At 54.7% G+C, this 21,530-nt stretch overlaps 7 protein-coding genes across 7 annotated transcripts; 3 read left to right on the top strand and 4 right to left on the bottom strand.

Moving 5' to 3' along the window:
* Nucleotides 1–402: 402 nt before the first annotated feature.
* Nucleotides 403–1,505, top strand: C8A04DRAFT_11469 (uncharacterized protein; the record flags this gene model as incomplete). The annotated part of the gene is made up of 2 exons (XM_062776987.1): nucleotides 403–968; nucleotides 1,118–1,505. The coding sequence occupies 2 exons, from the start codon at nucleotides 403–405 to the stop codon at nucleotides 1,503–1,505; spliced, it is 954 nt and encodes a 317-aa protein (XP_062637791.1).
* A 1,917-nt stretch (nucleotides 1,506–3,422) lies between these two features.
* C8A04DRAFT_27876 (uncharacterized protein) lies at nucleotides 3,423–4,811 on the bottom strand (the record flags this gene model as incomplete). The annotated part of the gene is made up of 1 exon (XM_062780440.1): nucleotides 3,423–4,811. The coding sequence occupies one exon, from the start codon at nucleotides 4,809–4,811 to the stop codon at nucleotides 3,423–3,425; it is 1,389 nt and encodes a 462-aa protein (XP_062637790.1).
* A 3,844-nt stretch (nucleotides 4,812–8,655) lies between these two features.
* C8A04DRAFT_27875 (uncharacterized protein) lies at nucleotides 8,656–9,587 on the top strand (the record flags this gene model as incomplete). Its single annotated transcript, XM_062780439.1, has 3 exons — nucleotides 8,656–8,680; nucleotides 8,732–9,256; nucleotides 9,325–9,587. The coding sequence occupies 3 exons, from the start codon at nucleotides 8,656–8,658 to the stop codon at nucleotides 9,585–9,587; spliced, it is 813 nt and encodes a 270-aa protein (XP_062637789.1).
* A 402-nt stretch (nucleotides 9,588–9,989) lies between these two features.
* Nucleotides 9,990–11,486, bottom strand: C8A04DRAFT_36663 (uncharacterized protein; the record flags this gene model as incomplete). The annotated part of the gene is made up of 5 exons (XM_062783601.1): nucleotides 9,990–10,328; nucleotides 10,421–10,653; nucleotides 10,786–10,953; nucleotides 11,012–11,107; nucleotides 11,183–11,486. The coding sequence occupies 5 exons, from the start codon at nucleotides 11,484–11,486 to the stop codon at nucleotides 9,990–9,992; spliced, it is 1,140 nt and encodes a 379-aa protein (XP_062637788.1).
* A 2,780-nt stretch (nucleotides 11,487–14,266) lies between these two features.
* On the top strand, nucleotides 14,267–15,834 carry C8A04DRAFT_36662 (Sialidase; the record flags this gene model as incomplete). The annotated part of the gene is made up of 3 exons (XM_062783600.1): nucleotides 14,267–14,796; nucleotides 14,862–15,511; nucleotides 15,803–15,834. 3 exons carry the CDS (start codon nucleotides 14,267–14,269, stop codon nucleotides 15,832–15,834), a joined length of 1,212 nt encoding a protein of 403 aa, XP_062637787.1.
* A 184-nt stretch (nucleotides 15,835–16,018) lies between these two features.
* Nucleotides 16,019–16,962, bottom strand: C8A04DRAFT_27872 (uncharacterized protein; the record flags this gene model as incomplete). The annotated part of the gene is made up of 2 exons (XM_062780438.1): nucleotides 16,019–16,873; nucleotides 16,933–16,962. The coding sequence occupies 2 exons, from the start codon at nucleotides 16,960–16,962 to the stop codon at nucleotides 16,019–16,021; spliced, it is 885 nt and encodes a 294-aa protein (XP_062637786.1).
* A 1,159-nt stretch (nucleotides 16,963–18,121) lies between these two features.
* On the bottom strand, nucleotides 18,122–20,849 carry C8A04DRAFT_27871 (uncharacterized protein; the record flags this gene model as incomplete). Its single annotated transcript, XM_062780437.1, has 2 exons — nucleotides 18,122–18,729; nucleotides 18,818–20,849. The coding sequence occupies 2 exons, from the start codon at nucleotides 20,847–20,849 to the stop codon at nucleotides 18,122–18,124; spliced, it is 2,640 nt and encodes an 879-aa protein (XP_062637785.1).
* Between the last annotated feature and the right edge of the window lie 681 nt (nucleotides 20,850–21,530).

Genomic DNA, 21,530 nt, shown 5'->3' with positions numbered 1-21,530 from the left:
TCCCGGGGAAGGCGGGAGGGAAAGTCCAGGCCGTTCCGTCGCTCCCTGCGCTGCGCCGGAGCTGGATGCGAATTGGAACCCCACTCTTCCACAGCCGCCAAAACCTAAACTCCAGTGGAAGGATGAAAATTTTCGGATTGGGCTGCCTCCAGGAAGACTTATTCGGCGCGCTCACCCATTGTTTTCTAGGCGGTGAGAGCTGTCAATAAGCCTCCAAAAGCCGCGGGGTATATTTTTTCTGGATAGTGATATCGAGTTATCGTCACGAGGATCTCTTCATTCCGCCCTAACGCTGTGTATCCCAGGTGCCGTTGTATAATTTAGCACACGAGCTTCACCACACTCACCCTTACTCTAACCTCAACAACCTAGCTCTCTTTACACCTCGGTCACCCAAACACTATGGCCGACCAACCAGCACCCGGACGCGACGCCCTCGCTGAGGGCCGCCGCATCTACCTAGGCAACCTACTTTACTCAGTCCAGCCCGGGGATGTTGAGGACGTGTTGCGCCAGAGCGGGTTTGCCGATTCTTTCGAGAAGTTGCATATCTCGATAGACTCCGTCAGTGGCCGGAACCCGGGCTATTGCTTCGCCGAGTTCACCTCCCGGGAGGAAGCCGACCGCGCCCTAGACTCGCTTCCTGGGATCACCATCTTCGACCGCCCCGTGAAGGTCGGCCCATGCAACCCGAAGACAGCCTCCTCGGGCCCCTCACAGTCGCGCTGGGGCAGCAACCGCGGGGAGGGCCGGTCAGACAGAGAGTACAATCCCAATTATCAACGTCGGAGCGAGTGGAAAGGGAGCGACCGCGACTCGGCTAGGTCCGGCCAGCGTGATGGGGAGCCCGGAGAGAGAAACCAACGCCCGACGGACAAGGCCCAGCTATACATTGGGGGCTTGGGCGTGACGACCGACCAAGCGCAACATGATGCCGAGATACAGGATATCCTGGCCGGCTATGAGTAGTACGTATCGCCGTTTTTGAATACAGGGTCCTCACTCACTTATCAACTCACTCGCCTGCCCCTCGTCCGCTTTTTGGCGCATTCAATACCCACTCACACCTCCCTTACCTTCTCCTTGGTTGCAAGAACTCACACCCACACCTTCTCAGCACCACCATTGGCAAACGCATTACCCCACGAGCAGAGACCCGTGCCACTCCCGGTAACCATCATTACTGCTTCGTGGATTTTAGCACGGCTGACGAGGCCGACCGGGCGATGCGGGAGCTCAACGGGAAGGAGATAGAGGGCGGTACACTTCGCGTCTCTATGCCCAGGAGTAGGGGGCCGACTTTTGAACAGGGCGGAAACAACGGGTGGAGGAATTCGCCGGATTCAGGATCTCGCCAGTCTAATCATTCCTCGTACGGCAGGCGGCCGCAGCAGGAGGGAAGCCCCCAGGAAGGGCAGGAGAGACCTGAGCGGAGGGAGCCTACCGAAAAGCAGAGAACTATCATGACTTCCAACAACTGGAGGTCGAGCGCGGCCGCAAATTAGGAGCGCCTAATTTGAGCGGGGTTCCAGCGCTGGTCTCCCTGGAAGATCAGCCTAAGAAATAGAGATGTCTCTTGCTTCGGTCATTCGCCGCTGGTTAGGCGCTCTCCCTTTTTGAATGGCCGGGTCCTTATATTCGCAGTGAAGGGATGATGTCCTTTTAATGGAGTTGTGCGACAGAAACAGAGCAAGTCGTGCACACCGGAAATCCTTCTCGTGGTAGAGCATATGCTCTTTTGAAATCCACCATCGGGAGCTTCACACCCCCCTCCCCCCATATTTTAAACAAACGCCCACTGTCGCGAAAACCCACAAATCCTTGGCACCCTGTCGCGTGGTGGTGAAATCGTACGATAATTGCATCAGCCCCGCCAGGAGACATGGGCCAAAATAACAAAAGGGGGCTAAGACAGTCACAAATATCACACGAAGGAGGTCGCTGACGCTGAATGAGATCACTATTCGGTGTCAAGCCACCCTACATGTCCCCATATTTCCTGATATTTCACAAGACCGCCACACCGTCGAAAATAACAACGAGCTTCTCCCATCTTTCTCTTCTACGATGCTCCTGGGAGTGTACTGTACAGTATTCACGCGAATGATGATGGCCCTGTCCCACCAGTGTACGACGAATCGTGAACTGGGTCGTTGCAAATAACATTGGTTATTCCCCCCATGAAGGTTCCTCTTCCCTGCATTCCTCATCCCACCCCGGGTGCGCAGTGAGTGCCTTGTCCGGAGCGAGAGATGGATGCGCGAGATATATCTTGTGCGAATCAAAAACTTACCCCGTGTCTTGCAAGCCCTTCGTCGGGCCTAGCGTCCATATGAAGATTGGGTCGACCCCGTCTGCTTGGGTCCTCGTCTCGCCTGGTGTGAAGCTCCTCTCCCCCTTTCCTCCCCATCTTCCGGTCCCTCTTCCCCTCTGTGCCCTTGTTTGGCGATTATTTTCTTTCGCCAACATTGTTTCCCGAATGGCTAGGCATTTGATATCACAGCATGAGAGCAATTTGACCGCATCTTTGAAGATGGGCTCATATTATCCCATTGAAGAGGAAGATGGCTTCTCATAATTAAGATGTCAACCACGTATTCCAGCCCATAATCAGACGGACACTCTGCTTCGACGAGCCTACCACCCAGTCCATACACATCTCTCATCCAGTTTTCATTTCCTCGCCTGGTATTTCAGTTTCCTCGATGGATCACTTTGGCTCTTGATGTAACGACAAAAGAACGAACCTTCAACCGCTCATTTCGACCTTTCAGCCCCTGTCTCTCGTCTCACCAATATAACCTAGTTAGCCTCTACTGAAAATCAACTTCGGCTCTGGGTAGGAAACAACATCTAACGTCCTTTGAATCGTTAAAGCAACTCAGGAAGACCGACTCCTCCCGCGATTAACTTGCTCATACCGCGCCTCAAAATGGCAACGAGTAAAAGCAATTTCACACGTCGCAGCGCCACCGAAAATCAAACGCTGTCAAGCATGGTTTTCTTATGTTAATCACGAAGTATATGAGCAATAAGCTCAACCACCGAGACCCTTTCTTTCGCTAACTGACACCGCCCAAAGAGAAGAGAAGGAAACTCGCCACAGACAGTTCCACCTCGAATTCACCTCCCGTCGAATAATACCTCAGCCCACCCTCGAAACCGAAACTCTATTGTCGTCAACGGCCGGCCGAAAAGAAACGAGAAACGAGATCATCATGCATCACGACGTTACTAGGAAATTTATGAAATAGACCACGGAATCACAAAAGAGATAGGGAAAACAACCGGAACACAACATCGGGCCGGGGTTTCATCGACATGTCACAGGAGACTCTACCGACGCGGTGTCCCACCGTCCTCGGCTGACGATATCGTCCGCTCGACACCGCCACCCGCCCACCCGGCTCTGCTCAACACAACTATTGTATCAATCCCTTTTCAGCGTTGTCGCCGTCCCCTTCATCGTCCCCCGCCTCCTCACCGCCACCGCTCACTTCACTACCACCAAAATTACTCCCACCAAAACTACCAACCCCAGCACTATCCCTCCTCTGCAGCCCCAACCACGCCTTCTCCGCAGCATGCGCCAAATACCCGTCAATGAGCGGACAGTGACAGTTCGCATGCCGCAGCACCTCGTCCTTGAGACGGAACACTTCGTCCTGTAGCTCGCCGACACGTGCGACCAGCGTGCGGTTCCGCTCCTCGGCGGCACGCTCGTCGGCTTCGAGGCGGGCGGCCGCGGCTTGGGTTTTGGCGCGGTATCGGGTGGCCGCTGCGCGGTTGCGGACGAGGGTTGTGGGTTTGGGGTTGGGAGGGGCAGTGGGAGTGTTGGTGTTGGTGTTGGTAGAAGAAGAGGTGGAAGGGAAAGGGGACGTGGCGGCTGGGCTGGTGGTGGGGGTTGTTGACGTGGTTCTGGAGCGTCGGTTAGGGCGTATCGCTGGAGCGTTCGGTTTTGATTTTGGCCTGCGTGGAATCGGAGAGGAAGAGGTCGTTATGGTAAGTGTGGTGGCGGGTGTTGTGGTGGCGGCCGCGGTGCTAGAAGAAGTCGTTGGGGAGGTGACGTTTGAGAGTGTGCTTTCGCTATTGCGGGAGTATGCGTGGGCCATGGCTGGCGGCACGATGGTTGCCTCTGCTAGGAGAGCAGAGGTAATGTCTGTCTGGTTAGTCGGGTGCCATATTCCTTGTGGTCCGTCCATCCGCTCCCAGGGGATATTTGGTGCGCCATACCCGCCCTCACCTACCGTGCTGTCTCCGCCATATGTGCTGGCTGGCACCACCTCATCCTGTGGTTGGGTTGGTAATTGGTTACCGTGCCAGCCAATAGGTTCATATGTGGGCGGCAAGCCGACACTCAAGGACGCTACAGGATACACGGCAGAGCTGGACGGCGGGAGAAGCACACCGTGGGGCGGTCCCTGCTCGTCCGCTGTGGCAAGGGGGTCACCCGGGACCCACGACATCGAATTTGGGATGGGCCACTCAGGGGCAACGCTGTTGCTTCCATGATTTAGATCCGGACTCCAGTCGGCCGGCTGCAGAGCATGTTGCGGTCCGGGCACCCGGGTAGAGAACATGTCGCTGGGGCCAGTCGTGGACATCTGCAGGAACGACTCCGTTGACGCGTGAGACGCGTGGTAGCGGCCGGGATACTCACCGTCCTTATTCAAGCCCAATTCCCGGTCGATTATGGGAGGCGTGACTGGGTAAGTAGGAGGTGGGTTTCTCTGAAGGTCGTGAGCAGTGGGCGTAAAGCCCATGGACTCTGTCTCGGCCCCTTGTGGGCGGACCCAAAGGTGCTGTGTCATCGTCGGGTCGAGCTTCCTTGGGAACACGGGAAGGCAGCCAAGATTCTAAGGATGGCAATGTACGGCTTTCGAATGGTCAATTCTCCGGATGCTTTTTGGGACAGAGTGAGAAGAGAGAATGGGATATGCACCTGATGTTTTCTGATGAGGGGCTCCAAGTTGTTGCGAATACAGCGTATCGTGACCCCGCGGTTTGGCTCGTCAAAACACGGTGCAAAAAAGGTAACTGGGTAAGTAAAAAGCGACGAAGCAGAGCAATTACTCTTCTCGAAGAGCATTGACTCTGTGCTGGAACAAGTTGTCGGTATTATACAAAACAAATGATAACAATATCCCGTGCGCAGGTCGCGATTACAGGTCAAGAGTCAAGAAACAGTTTGTGAATTCTTCGAGACGCGAAGGAGAGACGGACTCCCCATTTGCTCATCTGAGGTGCGGACCGCGAACTCCCCTCCTGAAAACCCCAGCATGCGGGCGCTCATCGCAGACGGGAAAGGACCCTCAACGGCGGAGCATTCGCTCCAGCACGGGTCGCTGACCAAACAATTGCCAAATGCCAACCCCGAAAGACAGCATGGAACCTGTAACAATGGCGGGGTGCCGTCATTCAATGATGGTACAGGATTTGCTGGCTGCTGCACGCCATCGCAAATCGGCGGGACATGAGAATTATAAAAGGGGCAGCCGAGCTGCTCCGCGGAAGTGCGCAAACAGATGTACAAGTACGGAGTACACGGCCTGGATATCTCGTCGCGACTCTCTTGGGATGAGTTCTTGGGTCAAACGAAACAGATGGGAATGTTGAATTGCCCATGTTTCGCTGCCCAATCGTGCCAAGGGATTCTGAGTCACTCAACAATGATTGGTTGTAAAATAGCCAATGGACCCACTCACAAAACTTCCCGTCCGTCCTTGATCCTCGGCCGTTGTGGCCGTTTTGTTCCAATTTGGGAGTTTTTTTTTTGGCGGGGAGGGCGCTTCGCCTGTTCTTTCTCACTATAACTCCCGGGCCAACCCTAATTCGCCCGTTTTCGTCACCTCGCTGCCACGACACAAGCATGCTTCTTCAGTAGGCAAGTGGGGAAGTCGGATCGCTTCCTAAAAGACAGACGCGATCGACAGGCAGCCGACAGTGTGAGATACGGGGTACCTGCTCCGCCCTACAGGAAAACTTGGAAATTTATCAGGTTCGGGCGTTGGAAAGTCCTCCTCATGACGTTGCTGTTTCCCGATTTCACCGCTGGTATATGGTGTTCATGTTTTGCGTTGTTGTTCGGGGAAAAAAGACGACTAGCGAAAAAAGGAAAACAAAAATCATTTGGTCACGCTGTTTCAAGAAAAAGATCATGGCCGACGTACGGATCAACTTGTTTCTTGAATACTGAGTATCCTTCTTAGGAGATGAATAAAGATTTTCCACTAGAGTGAACCAGAGACGATATTCTGCCCCCATCTCCCGAGCTCGCTGGTGTAACAGTACCGATCTTGTGCGGCAAACGCGACTTTTTTCAGGGGCAATACTAACTGTACTCGTACGCAGTCCCCTCCTGACGGTCGCCGAGGCGGTTGCCGTCCATAAGTTTCAGGGCGCTCCCCTCGAGAAAGCTGTTCTAGATATATCCGACAAGCACTTCACGACGGGGCTTACATATATCGCTGTCAGTTTTCTGAAAACGCTGCAGCGTGTCATGTTGGTCCTTAGACGCTTTGTTCATTATATGTAGTAATTATCTACGGATTCAAGCAAGCGTAACCAGTACGGTGCGTACCGTGGATACTGCCCGAGGCCTCCTAGGGCCGCTTACACTACACAGGTCGCCGTTTACGCACAGCAGTGGGATATCTACAATGGGTGGATGGCTGTTGGCTGTTGGCTGTTGGCTGTATTATTTGTTCTAATTAGCTTTTGTGAATACTACACCTCTACTTTACCCCTGATTTGTTTACGATTGTTTTCCTAGTGCGCACTACGCAGTGTGCCGCGATGCATTGCTGACGGCCAAGCCCGAGCCATAGTTAGTGTAAAGACGACCGAAGCTATGTTGACACGGCGCCGAAGAGAGGAGCCTCCTTCGTTTAGAAACTCGGAATGGTCGGGAATATCATCCAGTGCCTCGTCACTTCCGGAAATCACAAGCGTCTGGGCCAAAGCCCACTCACTGCCTCGGCCTTCGCCTCTGCCACTGGGGCAGGGTAGAGAAGATGTGCGTCGGCGTTGGCCCATGGCAAAGGTCGGCACAGTGGGAGTTCGAGTGGTGCGCTGTGCTCGCTCGGTTGCTTGAAACAGGTAGATTTCTCTGCCTACGTGAACCACAAAGGTTTTGACCAGTCCGAATGGGTACACCGCTGGCTGACTGGATCGGTGTCCTAAACCAGAGCCAGGGGAACTGGGACTGCATTCTCACCGAATGGCTACGGCGTTCTCAGCGTCCAGCCGGGGGATAGGGGCGGTAACTTCGGTATGTTTCTTTGGGGCAATAGTTTAAAGCCGTGAATAGCTGATCCCTGCTTCAGCGTCAAATAGAGAGGCTATGAAGGTTTGGATATGAAAAAAGAAATTGTGACCAGCTCCTCGCTGGATCCATCTGAAAATCGGGCGAGACGTGCTGCTAACAGCTAGACGTTCTTTTGCGTCATTCTCCGTCTCGCTCCTTGTTTAAGGTACCTCATACGAACAACTTGATGTGGTAAATCACAAAGAGATAGGACATTGGAGATCCCTAATTCCGCAGCTGCTGAAAACAAACGGTGAAGCTACTCTAGGCTTTAGTTTCAAAGTACGGATAGTTGGATAATTTTTCATGATCACGAGGCCAACACCAATACGCTTGGAGTCCTTGGGAGCTTGTCGTGCGGTGTCGTGTACACTCCAGAGCAAGGGGGGCGGAAATGGAACAGCGGAAAAGCGGAACAATCCGCGCATCGATCTTCTTCGACAAGCCACATAATCGGCCGATCCCGAGAGGTTTGCCAGTTTCTGGGTCAAGTCTCAGAACGGTTCCTGCCGCAGCCCCTGACTTGTCCAACGGAGTAGTGCAACGTTAACGTTACGTTAGTGTACATACCGAGTGAGATTTCATGACGATGGAAGACAACCTCGGCTCCGGGCTCGCCAGGGGCCAGGTAAGGTAGGTCCGAGGACGGAACCGTACCGAGTGCTCGGTTCGGCAGGACTGACTGACTGGCTTGGCAGATGTCAAATTCGATCTCCTGTCAGTGGATTTGGTTCCTGTCGAAGGGAAATCTCCGAGTTATGCATCATGTCGCAGGGCCAGCCGCACAGCCGCGCTGGACACTGATCAACGCTGAGGGCTATTTCAGGACGCGACAAGTCCGACATAACTACCTAACTCGTAGCAGGTTGCATGAGCCAAAAGCTTGCCACGGGTGGCTTGGTTGTGCCAAGCAAAGACGTTTGGTTTGCACAGCAGTTTTGTGAATGAAACGTAACGCTCACCATGGGGCAGTGATCTTGTTTGAATTTGGTATCTTTTTTGTTTCCTTCTGTCTTTCTTTTTGCCTCAATAACGTTGTCCCCGAGACTCGAATGACCACTCGCCGGCGACCACGAGACACCGCCAGAAGAGAGCCGTGTGTCCAGGTCTCAAAGTCTCAGTTGAATTAAGGTTTTTTGGTGCTGATGGGGTTGCTTATAGGGTTAGGGCGGGATATTACCCCGAGCGTGATGTCTCAGGCGTCGGATTGCCCGCATTCGCGGGTAAGCCGTGGGCAAGATTCCCGAGTGTTTGGTCAGGGAAACGCCCAACAAGGCAAGCCCAACAAGGCTCATCAGTGACAGGGGCCAGCAGGGCCAGCAGAGCAGGTGAGTGGGTCGACTTACAGGATGCCAACTGCTCGCTCGGGACGGCGTTTGTGTGCGCATCGTCATTCCAGTCCGGCGGCAGCGTAACTCGTATCAGACCCGGGACAGGGGAGCCCTACGCCGATCGTTTTGACGTTGGGACCCAAGATCTTGGATATAAAAGATGTCAACGCGCTCGGAATCAACATCAGCATCAGCATCAGCATCAGCATCAGCATCCGCATCGGCATCTCAACAGCAGTCAATAACTCACTAAACAACCAACCTCACTCCAACCAAACCCAACTTCTCAAACACCAACCCGTCACTATGCAGCTCACCGCTTTCGCCCTCCTCGCCGGCGCCATCGCCTCGGTCACCGCGACCGGCACGAACGCCCAAGCCGGCGCGCGCAAATTCAGCCTCGTGGCGCTGCATTCCGGCACAAAGATCCACTCGAGCAACCTCAGCGCGACCAAGAACAAGCTTTTTGTGTCGCTGCCCAAGGACAGGCAGGACGCGCAGTGCAGCGACAACCAGGTGCACGACCGTGCCACGCTATACGTGGCGGACGGCGAGCTGTTCTTGTACAATGGCGAGGGCAACGAGCAGCAGAAGTTCGTGGTTGATATGTCTGGGATGGGTATGTGTTTTCTCGTTAAATTACTCTGTGAAACCAAAGAAAGAAAGTTACTGACAAAAGATACACAGGCGGGGGCAACCTGCAGTACTTCAACGCCGCCGGCGGCGCGCCCAGCGCCCCCTTCGAGACCAAGGGCTGGGAGATCAACTCCTCCAATGCCTTGACCTTCAAGGGCGCCAACCTGCTGGCCTGCTCCGTCCCCGACGGCTCGTATGCCGTGTACGTCTACAGCGGAAACGACCACCCGGCCAACCACAAGGACTGCATCCCCTTCCAGGCCTCGTCCATCATTGTACCCCACCCTGTTGCGTGCGAGTACAGCACCTTCTAAGAGCGGGGCGACAGGGGAAGGAGGTGGATGCGGTGGGATGTGGAAGGAAAGGGGGTTGTGATAGACGGGAAACGGGAATAGAGGCAGAGGTAGAGGGTTAGGGTTAGGATAGCTAATATTGTGGGTGTAAGTCCTGACAAATTGGCCCAGTTCGATTCTCACGGAGGTTTAGACAGCTCAGGAGCTACTTAATAGAGCATATAAGTCTCATATTCAGTTCTTGGTCGCGATTTGCAGTTTCAAAATCTCAAATTTTACAAATATCTCAAAGCTTGCGTCACTCTACTTCCAGGAGTACGCATACCAGCCACGACCCCCAACAGGCCGCATCATCCAGGTATGTACAGGCTCCCAGGCCTTTGGGGTTGGGCATAAGACCCTTCTCAGGGTCACCATCAAGATCTAGTGCCACGCGATAGTAGCGCCCCTCTCCTGCGACTCCCTAGCCAGCTCAATGATGCGAAGGCCGTCTCTCGATGTCTCCGGCTTGACAAAGATCTCCTCCCGTCCCAAGATGGCGGCCGACACATTCTCGTAGTAGCTCCGGTATCGGCCAGGAATGCTTGGGTACTTGCCGGTGTACCTCTGGCTCTCCTCATCGTACTTTTGGATCTTGGGATCGAACTCCGTTTTGGTCGTCAACGTGCCCCAGATACGCTCGCTCTCAACGCCATACTCGGCGCTTGTGGCTGGCTGTCCTGGCGCGGCAATCGCCTGGGCTTCCTGCGGATCCACGCCGAACTGGTACGCAGGTTGAGTTCATGGTCAGCAAACAAGAGCCCAAACCCTCGAGAAAGGCTGGGCGAGGTGAAGAGGGAAGCGTTGAAACACACCTTGAGGAAAGACCCCTTGGTGCCTCGGACAAACAGACGCAGCTGGTCTTGCATGTGGGTCACGACGGCTGTCTTGACCGTCACCAACAGGTTCTTTTGCGCTCCGGAGTACTGCAAGATAATGGTGAAGGTATCGTCGACGTCGCTGTCCACGCCACGGTTGGACCGGAGGAAGCCAGTGACCGACGCAGGCGTCCCAAACAGGAACAGGGCTTGGTCAAGCGTGTGAGTGCCTAGGTTGGGGGGAACGGTGAGCTAAAGCCCTACAATTTTACTTCGGCAACGTTGTACTTATGTGCATGTTGGCCCCGAGATGTAATGGAGGCGGCCTATTACAGAGGAATGGTTTGAAGTTTGAACCTTACCGAGACCAAAGGTCATGCCCTGACCAGGGCTGTACTCCTTTTTCGTCCAGCCGGAAATCCAGCCGGGATCGGGGTAGTCAAAGTGGATATCCGCTTCCAAGATGTCGCCAAGAGCGCCCTCATCGTTGAGATGGCGAAGGGTGAGGAAGTCGCTGTCAAATCGACGGTCTAAGAGGAAGCAGTTAGTAAAGAGACAAGTGCAGTCGGGCGAGGTGAATAAACTCACTTTGGAACACAGTCAAAATCACACCCTTCTCCTTGGCCAAGGCGATGAGCCTGTCCGCCTCAACGCTCGTGTTGACGAAGGGTTTCTCGACGACAACTAGTCAACCGTTAGTTCTGCATCCTTCATACAAGGAGTACCGTCAACACTCCCAAAATTCAAACTCAAACTCACCATGCTTCCCAGCCAGAATCGCCTTCTCCACAAACTCCTCGTGGGTGCCGGTGCATACAATAACGAGCTCAATGTCATTGTCCGCATAGAACTCGTCTGCGGTGCGATAGTGTTTGGCCTGCGGGAAGTCGATAGTGCAGTGACCCCATCGCGGCGTCGGGATAGACGGATCGTCTGCGCTAGGTGCGGCCGCCCGTTGCAAGAATGCGTACACCTGGAGTTCTGGGTTGGGCAGGATGAAGGGGAGATGGAAGCACTTGGTGGAGAAGCCGTAGCCGACGATGCCGACTTTGATGGGAGCCATCGCGAACTTGGGAAGCGAGGTCTCGTTGGGTTTGAGATGTGAGTTGCTTGGTCTCACAAGCATACAACGAGTCCCTGTTTACAGAACAACGCTATGCGGGGTATGAATCGTGGCTTCGACCTCGCGAACGGTGCCTCATTTCCCCAACCCCAACCCAAGTGTGGAGTAATTGTTGCGGCGTTGAGCTTGCTCAGCTTGTGACCAGAAGGATATCATCCTTTTAACCGGCTCCGAACCATTGGTTGAGTTGGGGCTACCATTCCCCTAAACAGTAGGCGATGGTAACTTCAGAGTGGGTTGGACCCTCTTGTAAATCCGCTAAAGGAGAGATGAGTGAGGCGATTATTAATACATGTTCAAGAAGAGTTGTGAACTCTGGGGTATGGCCATGATTTCTTCATCTCTCGTATGGTATTGGGCTTTCCAAACACAGAAATGTTTTCGAGTGGGCCTTTAAGGTTGAAAATTCCCTGGGATGCTATTCCCGTCAGACTGGTACACCCGTGGGGTTATCTCCGGCTCGGTTACCGATTTCTTGAAGCGGGGTGCCGATTAGGCAGACAGATGAAAGTATCAAGTGTTTTGTTGAAACTTCATGTCAAGAAACCGAAGTTGAAAATCAAAAGACTCCGCCGAAGGCAACGAGCCGAGGATCACCGGATAATTATTGGATAACTACAGTTAGGGGCATCTCGAGGCGGCGACCACAACAGGTTTAGTGACCGGCTGGAAGATACCTCGTAAAACGTAAATAATTAATGAGGCGAGGCCGGTCATGAATATCAAGCAATGCCTTTTAATTAGGCGTTTCCAGATTCTGAATTATCCATACCTCGGTCCGGGTGTCAGGTAGGTAAGAAGCCACTGCTACCCAAGGTGCGACCTGAAGCTGGAATGTCCGAAATAATGATATGTCGCCTGGGCGAACAGTCGTTTGTAAACATCTTATCTCGCCTGATTTGATTCATGATTCCGTTAACAGACTTGCTGTAACCCTTGAAAGGGGTTTAGTATCTTTCGACCCCGGGTAGAAGGGCAATCAGGGGGGTGATGCTTTTGTCGCTCAACCGTAAGCCTTCGTGAAACTCAGTAGTGTCATGAATTTGGACATCGTCGGCAGAAAGGCAGGAGGAAGCTGTGGTTGGATGAGGTGGTATCACCCCCTCCAGCTATTTCGTTTTTAAGTTTAGAGGACTTGAAATCCCAGCTGTGCTGACAGATTCTAAATTTCCTCGTCATCTTGCTAGAATTCTAGATTCGAGAGTCGAGACCTCTGCCTGGGCCTGAACTACTCTACCTCTGCCTATGGACAACTCCGAGTCGCCGGAGATAATACGAGCTGATAACCAGGTTAGCCGTTGAGGGTAATTTAGCATATCGTTTCCCGAGATGGCACTAGTGTAGTGAAGAAGTTCCTCAAAATATGGTCATGGTCATTGGTCACCGAGTTCTCATCACATAGCAAGGCAAGGATACCAGACGAAGGTGGTGTTTTTTCTGGCCGCACCGTTGTAACCCTCGAGGCTCGCACCGGGTACGGCCCCCCTGGCGTGAGGTTCACGTGGTGGTTGTGATCCCGGCACGGTTCCATCGTTCCGTGTGCTTGGGGATCTGGGGTAACCATGGGCCTGAGGGTTGATTGGGGTGTTGCCAAGAGACCGTGCGCACAAATGGTTCCCCAGAAATCCGGAATGGTCTTTGAACGATTACATTCCTGTTCAAGGTCGTTTAGAATCGGACGCTAGAGTATTGCGTGACAGGGTCGACGAACCACTTCGGACCAGCGAAGCCTCGGAACTTTCTTCAACGTTAGTCATGACAGCAGGGAGAACGCACAACCACCTCCTTCGCACACAAGCTTCCCCCAAGCCAAAACTCCATTACTCTAGTCTGGATCCGGTTGGAAATCGGCCGCATCAATAACGGCAAACAGGCTGAAAACCTGCAGCGCTTTCCAAGGCACAAAGATGCCAAGTTGCTTCGGCCCGGGCGGACTTATTGTGTGAACAAACGCAATTGCGGCTGAGGCCCCGCTGCCCGCTCCCGTTGAGGTATTTGTGAAGGCGTGATGGCAGTTGAAGGTTGATCAACAGCCCTACGCAAGAAGGTCTGTATGGAGGTAATCAGGGAATAGTTGATGTTGAGATTCAGCCGATTTCGTCAAGCGAAGGAAGGTGCGGGGCATTCACAGCGGTTGATGCACTGTCCAGGCCGGCAGGTCCCCCGCCTAGCCTCTCCCTATTTCAGCTAACTGCAGTGCAACCTTGCTTCCCAGAGCCGCTTCATTTCTCAAGGCGGTAATTTATCCAACTGTCCACACCGGCTCAAGAACCCGGCAATTACGGCAAATGGCAAAATGGGGAACGGCCGTTGTGACCACTCGGATACGGGGTCTGACTTGAACAAACATCGATGTCGTCCGGGAATCGAAGCCAATTGGGGCGCTTCTCGAACAAACATGCACTAATTAAGTGCGCGATCCTGCAGGCCCGGCTTCTAGCGCCGTTCAGCGTTCAACAACACGGGCCGGATAAAGCCCGATGCCGGATTACTCGGGTCATCGCCCGTGAGGCATCGGGATGCGGGGTGACGACGAGGGTTGGGGGGACTAATAGTTCATGATGAGAAGAGTTTAGCGTCTACCGTATGTTGGTAAGTTGAGGGTTGTCACCTGGGCGCAGGTTTTTTATTAAAGTTCTCGCGCCGCGACCTCGTCGGACCCAGAGCAGTGAAGTTGAACTCCAGGGACGACTGGACACGAAGACCTCACCATCATCACCATGCATTCCACTCTCACCGCACTGCTGGGCTTGGCCCTTCAAGCCGGCAGCGTTTTCTCAAAGCCGCATCCCCCGGCGTCAGAGACCTTCTTCAACCGCACCATCTACACTCCGCCGGCGGACGGTCGGGCTTTGTATGCCCGTATCGCCGAGCTTCACACCGGCTCTCTCCTGGTAACGTCCAGCCTCTCGGGTGACGGCATCTTCGAGGGCGAGCTGCAAGCCTTCCCCCTTTGGGAGAGTGAGGACGGCGGCGCGAGCTGGACATGGATCTCCAACATCACCGATCAGGTCAACGGCTGGGGCATGAGCGCCCAGCCCGCCCTGCTGGAGCTGCGCCGGCCGCTGGGCAAGTTCAAGCCCGGCACCGTGCTCGCCGCGGGCAACAGCTGGAGCAACAACGGCACCCGCATCGACCTGTACGCCAGCACGGACAAGGCCCGGACCTGGGAGTTTGTGAGCCACGTTGCTGAGGGTGGTCGGCCGAACACCACCAACGGCGCCACGCCTGTTTGGGAGCCGTTCCTGCTGTAAGAACAAAGAAACCCCTACCTGCTTGCCTCTTCAGCAACGCCTTAGCTAACCCCGTATCAAGTCACTATGAGGATGAACTGGTCGTTTACTACTCCGACCAGCGCGACCCTCTCCACGGCCAGAAGCTGTCCCACCAAACCTCCTCCGACCTCCTCACCTGGGGCCCGGTCGTCAACGACGCCAGGTTCGACGAGTACCTCGCCCGCCCAGGCATGACCACAGTAGCCTACATCCCCCCGATCGACAAATGGATCGTGACCTACGAGCTACCCGTGGGCAACTCCTCCTCGCACGGCTCCAACTACCCCGTCAACTACCGGCTCTCCGATTCCCCATTAACCTTCGACTCGTCGCCGAGCGTGGAGATCCTCATCACCCTCGCCAACGGCACCCTATTCGCCCCCAACGCGTCGCCCTACGTGGTGTGGTCGCCCTCGGGCGGACCCAACGGCACCATCATCGTGTCGGATGCCGATTACAGCCAGGTGTACGTCAACACGAAGGGGGGCGCGGCGGACGCGTGGGAGGCCAAGGATTCGGGCCACCCGGCCGCGTACAGCCGGGCGCTGCACGTGTTTGAGAAGAAGCAGGACCTGCTGGTTGTTGTGGGCGGCGATACCTTTGATGGGAATGGCGTGGGTGCGCTGACCTTGAGCGTGGAGAGTGTGGCGTCGCTGTTGGGAGAGGAGACTGGGCCGGGGAAGCCGCCTGGTAAGGGCAAGGGGAAGGGCCCTAAGCGGGGGAAGCGGGATGTTGTGTAAAAGAGCCAGCTGCTCGGTGCTGTTGGGGTGATGGACGTTGAGCTGGGTCCTGTTCTCTCAGGAATCAACCAATGATTCCAGGAAGACGAGCATACTTGGAAAGCTGAGGACCTAATTAAAATGACCGTTGATAAATTACATCAAATCGTAATGATGTGTATTGTTTCGCCCGAGCTCTGATACTCTATCCAACGCCATGCAATGTATCTACATCGAAAGTTCTATGTTATCACGATTCCAGGGTTTCTGGTCCAAATGCCGACGAAAGCTTGAAAGATCCCAGCTTAACAAGCAATCAACCGTCGTCAAGATATCCCCCAACCGTTAGTTAATATGTACGATAATAACTCCAATCCCTTGTCACCCCCACTTCCCCTGAAACCACAGCCTCCTAAAGCAACTACCGCACCTGAATTAATTAAGATATTAATTAAATCACCCACCAGAACTAAATAAATCACCCATCCCTCTCCCACAACGTCAGCGCCCAATCCCCACCGCACCGTTCCGCGGCACTCATCCGGCCCGCACACTGGTGCATGCACTGCCAGTCGGGCGCCCGCCGCGTCGCTAGCACGGCGTTGTCGGCAGTGCCGCAGTAGCATTGCAGGGCGACCTGAGTGCCGAAGTGCCGTGGGGCCGTCCTGCGGCGTTGGTTGTTGCTGTTGTTGTTGTTTTTGTTCGTGTAGCTGTTGGTACAGTACTCGGAGCAGACCTGGTTGGTCATGTTGACGGCGGAGAGGAAGGCATCTGGTAAAATGCGGACTTCGGAGTCGTAGTAGCAACCGAGATAGGTCCAGCCCGAGACGGAGATGGTGGGCGGTAAGGGGGGTGGTAGGTCGGATGGTGATGCGGCGTAAGTGGTGGTTGCTGAGGGTGAGGAGGATGTGGAAGAGGATGATGGTGAGTTTTGGTTATGGCCTGGTGATGTTTGGTTCGCGCTATCTGGGCTGCTGTGAAGCGCGAGTCCGGGGATTGTGTTCTCAAGCTTGGCGATTTTGCTGCCGAGAAGGGTGCCGACCACGATTAAAGCCGAGGTGACGAGGAAGAGAATGCAGGAGAGTATCAATGTGGATGGGCGGAGGTTGAATATTCGGCGATTCTGAAGTGATGATGCCGATGGTGATAATGGCGACCCTGATGGGGACGCTTCTAGCTCGTTCAGCCCATTGCCTAATACGACGGATCCTTTTTGGTGGTTGGCCTGGGCGTTATGCCATGGATGGACTGGCTGTTTTCCAGGATGGCCGGACCAGACAATGATCGAGCCGCCCCGGTTGCGAGCGCCATTGGGGATGGGCAGATCTGTTCCCTGAGATGGTTGGGTAAGTAGGTGAACCACGCGGTTGCACAAGGGACTAGGCTGCTCACATCGTCGGTAGGTCTTGGTCGAAATACCATGGTGCCTGGGCGGAATGGCTACCTAGAATGATAGGTAGTCGTCACGCAGTTGCCGAGATGAAAGCGAAGCAAGGTGCGACGTGGAGGCCCATTTGGCTTCAGTCGAGTTTAAGAGACATCGATGTATTCGGAGACTCTGCCTATGAGATTCATGGCTAATCCATTCTGCCAGCCACAATCGCGGCGGGGTCCAGGCACCGATGGGAAACGGGCATGGACATGGTGCGCTTGTTTAAAACCTCCGTCGGGACACCAAGGAGTTGGGACAGTCTGGGCAGTTTCTTGGTAGGCCCGGCTCTGTCAATTGGGGGATGCTCATCCTGGGCGATCGAGCCTCTGGCGGAACGGCACAGGTGCGGCAAATGGAACTTGGACGCCCACGCGGGCCCCTGGTCCACCGGCTCTGCCCCCGTGAATCTGTCATGGCGGGTCTGACCTGCCCTGCTAGATCGGGAAAGGCGCACGGCACGGTGCTGAACAGGCGCCCAGTACCCTGCGATTAAGCTCCAAGCCTTGGGGGCTCGTCCTGAAACAAGCGCCAGAAGGTAACCTTGCCCAAAACAGGGAGCTGTCAGTTCCCGCCAGTTCCAGTATCTGTATCTCACCGGCACAGGCCGATCTGGTGGGTGTCATTTCTGGAGTATCGGATCTAAAATGCAACCCGTTGGCAGAATCCGAGGCAACCTTGGGCTGGGGAAAGCGCAAGTGACATTTCTGGTGGAAGTTGCTACCTATTCGCAGAATTTAGTCAGCAAAGCCAACAGTCCTGGCTTCCTCCTCCGTACAATGCCAAACGCCGGTCAGGTCACCTGAATTAAATCTAAAATGATACCCACAAGGAACGTAGTGAAGGCCTTCTGATGTATCCCATTTCTCCGTGACACAACCTTCCATCCATTACTTGCGTGTAGGAAGAAAGGACACTTGAGACGGCACCCGATAAGGCCTGGACGAAAATTTACTCTGAGCCAGATCTGTCAGCTGCTTGCAATTATGCCAGAACCAGAAGAACACAGCAAGGCAAAGAGGCCAAAAGGATAAGCTGCTGATAAACTAACAACCCGCATTCATCGCAGAACTGTAGAGAAATTAACCCCCAGGACAAATGCAACGCACAACGACAACGCAATAGTCTCCCACAACACCTCTAAACCAACGATCAACCAACCGCATCGCCCTCCTCACCAACGTCCCAATCCACGCCTAACCTCCTCCCGCCCCCATCTCCATCCAACAAAACCCCATAAAAATACCTCCTCCCGATCCCCCCAACCCGCTCTCTCCTCTCTCCCCCACCCATCCTCGAAACCCCCTCAAACATTCCTCCCTCTCCACCTCTTCCCCCTTCCCCATTCACCATCCCGCTACGGGCCACATACCACATCGCCCCCGCTACACTCCGCGGATCGACCGGCATAGGTGGGTACCGCACCGCAAAGGAGCTCGCTAGCACGGTGAGCATGCCAGTGAGGAAAATACCGGCGAGGATGGCGGATACCATGGGGGCGAGGGGTGGTGTTGCGGTTTGAGAGAGGGTAGCAGGAGGGGAGATAGGGATGGGAAAGGGGAAGAGGGTATTGGGGAGGAGGACGGGGAGGAATTCGGAGGCGATGGTTGCGAGGGAGACTGCGAGGGGGAAAGGTTGGTTATGACGGAGGGCGGATAGGAAGCCAGAAAAGGGGTTGGTGCAGCGCGTGAGGAGGATGGAGGAGGATGCGGGTTGCGTGTGCTGGGCGAGGAGATGGTAGGGGATCATGGTGTTGACGCCTGAGTGCATTGCATGGGTAAGTAATTGAAGGGTTGAGTTTGGGCGGGAGTAAGAAGGTAAGTAAAGGGGGGTATGGTATGGACGTACTGAGGAAGAAAACCTGCCAGCAAAAGGCGAGAATGACTCCCACTAGCGCCGCTATGAAGCGGATGCCAAAGTTGTTGTTGGTGTTGAGAACCGATCTTAGCCGACCGTCCTCGGCGTGGTAGTACACGATAAACACCAGGATAACCAAATGAAAGACCATCACAGAGGCTTTCCACGGGTACCCCAACACCATAAATGGCGTCTGGTATTTCCAGCCACCACATGTTGCCGCCTCTCGGGTTGTTTCTTCCACATCTTCTCTCGGAAACGCCTCATCAACAAACACAACCCCATACCCCCCACGCGACCATCTCAGCGCATACCTCGCCTTCCCACCACCCATCACGGCCTTCTTCATCCCCTGTTCGGTGGAAACCCTTCCAAGCACCCTCCTGACTGCATCTCCGCCTCCGTGAGCCAACAACGCTGCCATACCCGCGATACACCACGGATCCGCGGACACTCCCGTCACCCACTTCTTCTTCTTGCCGATCTTCCTACCACCTACCACCACCCACGCAACCACACTGACTAGTATCAGTAATGCGGCTAACACCGCTACCAACGCATATGCCGCCTGCCGCGTCACTCCCAATGTTAAAGTCCGGGTTACCCCGTCGTCGTCAGGGTTACTGAGGAGCTGGAGACGCAGCCCGATGGCTTCGGTAGTTAAGGGCGTCAGGAATGAAGCGAGGAGGACAGCGAGTGTTGTGAAAAAAGGGATAGCTTGGCGGTCTGGTGTACATGTAGCGGAGGAAGCAACGGTTGACGAGGACGATTCGGATTGGGCCACAAAGGATGGGAAGAGGGTGGTGACGACCGGGAGGAGCCAGGAGTTGTATAAGCCGGTGTACTGCAGCAGTAGCATTTGTGAAGGGGGTGCACTGCTTGATGTCCCGGCTATCAGGGCCGGGGCGTTGGCGGTTAGGGTCTGGAAGGGCTGGTAGAGCTTCGCATTGAGGTCGATGATTCGTAGAAGGATGAAAGGGGGGATGCAGAGGAGGGCCGGGAGAAAAGCGCCGAGGAAGATGTAGGCGTCCCTCTGTGTTGAGGAGACCGTAGTCGTGGAGTTGTTGGTATCCGTGCTGGGATTGGTAGCGGTTGGGCTCGGGGTCTGGGTGGAGGTGTGTGTGGTCACAGGAATCTTGATGTAATACGTAACCGTGGATTCCCCCGAGGTCGGTATCACCATGCCTGTGATGGTGCTAGTATTTGTTACCGTCCCGGTTGAGGTTTGCGTCAATACGCCCACAACAGCAGAGGCCACGCTCGATGTGAACGTGACTCGCGAGGTCGTCGCGGCCTGGGTGACGATAGTAATGGTCGACACGGCTGTGCTGCTCTGGCTTGCGGTGCCATTACCGGTGCTGTTGGTGGGTAGGACGGAGTAGATTGTGCTTAGGCTGGCACTAGGGACAGTGGTGAGGGTCGTTGCGGTGATCGGGAAGACAGTGGTGCTGGTAAACGGGATCGTGCGAGTAGAGGTGAACGCCGAAGTGAATGTGATGGTAAACAGGGGCAGTGTGATGTTGGTGGTAAACCGAAATACGGAGGTTGAGATTGCGACGACCCAGGCGCCATCGGTCCAACTGGAGCTTCTTGCGGGGATGCTTGTGGAAGAGGTCTCCTGAGAAGATATAATCACCAGAGACGTGCTTTCTACTGTTCGGTGGATAACCGTAGTGTTGATATAGTTCACCGCTCGAGTAAGCTGTGTCTCATTGTGAGTAACAGCCATCATCGCAGCACCACCGCCCAAGTCCGGCATTAGGGTATCCGCCACGATCACCAACACCATCGTCGCAAGGAGCAACCCAATTACCACGCCAAAGAACGGCCATCGTAGCGCTGTCGGCTTGTGGTCGGGCGTGGCCTCCTCCGAATACCACACTGGGCTTTCCTCACCGTGAGGGGTGTTCTCGACTGCGTTCTCGACTGGAGCAGGTGCCTCATCGCGGGCTTTCGACCCTTCAGGGGCGTACTCGAAGGCGAACCCGTTGTCTCGGCGGCAGATGTCGGCTTGTTGCTGCATATCTCGCTGGCAGCGTTGCTGAGCGCTAAGAGAGTGTTGAGGGCATTCAAGTTCGTCCTGGTCCTTAAAATGTATACTCTCGATGTTGGATTACCTTCCTCGCCGGCTCCTGCGGTTCATTGACGTCAATAATTGCACATTTCTGCTGCCCGCTCTGGCTTCCATGCTTCTCAATCAGATCGAAGCCAAACGGGACACCTAACTGGGCACCACACGCTTCATATGGTATTACGCCAGCCCGACGTGTGCGCCTGGATAGCCCGAACCATCGGAGCCCCTCTTCGGCCAATAGTTGCTGTTTCGTTTAGTTCACCTACAGTTCCGTGATTATCACCTATCTCTTCAGTGGGTGCCGCCGGGCTTGGCTGAGCTGGTAATGCTGGGTAACCCCGCGGCCTCATTTCCAAGTCCACCGCCGTGTCGGGATTGGTGATACTCGACATGTCCGGTGTGGTTGGGTGATACAGGAACGGCCGGGGCCAGTAGTTTCGCCGCGATGGTCCGTGGATGTAACGTCCGTCGATTACGCAAGCGTGCCGCTTCTGGATTTAGAATAGAATCTTGACCGAAGATGACCTGGCACTAATGTTGTGTTAGCTGGACTAACAAAGCTCGTGGAATGTGATGGTGACTTCTGAACACGATCGAAACGGCGTGTCAGTCACACATGAAGAAATATAG

This window comes from Dichotomopilus funicola, assembly GCF_033296635.1.
Source record: "Dichotomopilus funicola strain CBS 141.50 unplaced genomic scaffold C8A04scaffold_24, whole genome shotgun sequence".
Lineage (NCBI taxonomy): Eukaryota > Fungi > Ascomycota > Sordariomycetes > Sordariales > Chaetomiaceae > Dichotomopilus > Dichotomopilus funicola.
The sequence above is the reverse complement of the archived record's forward strand: the minus strand, read 5'-3'. Positions and strand labels throughout refer to the sequence as shown.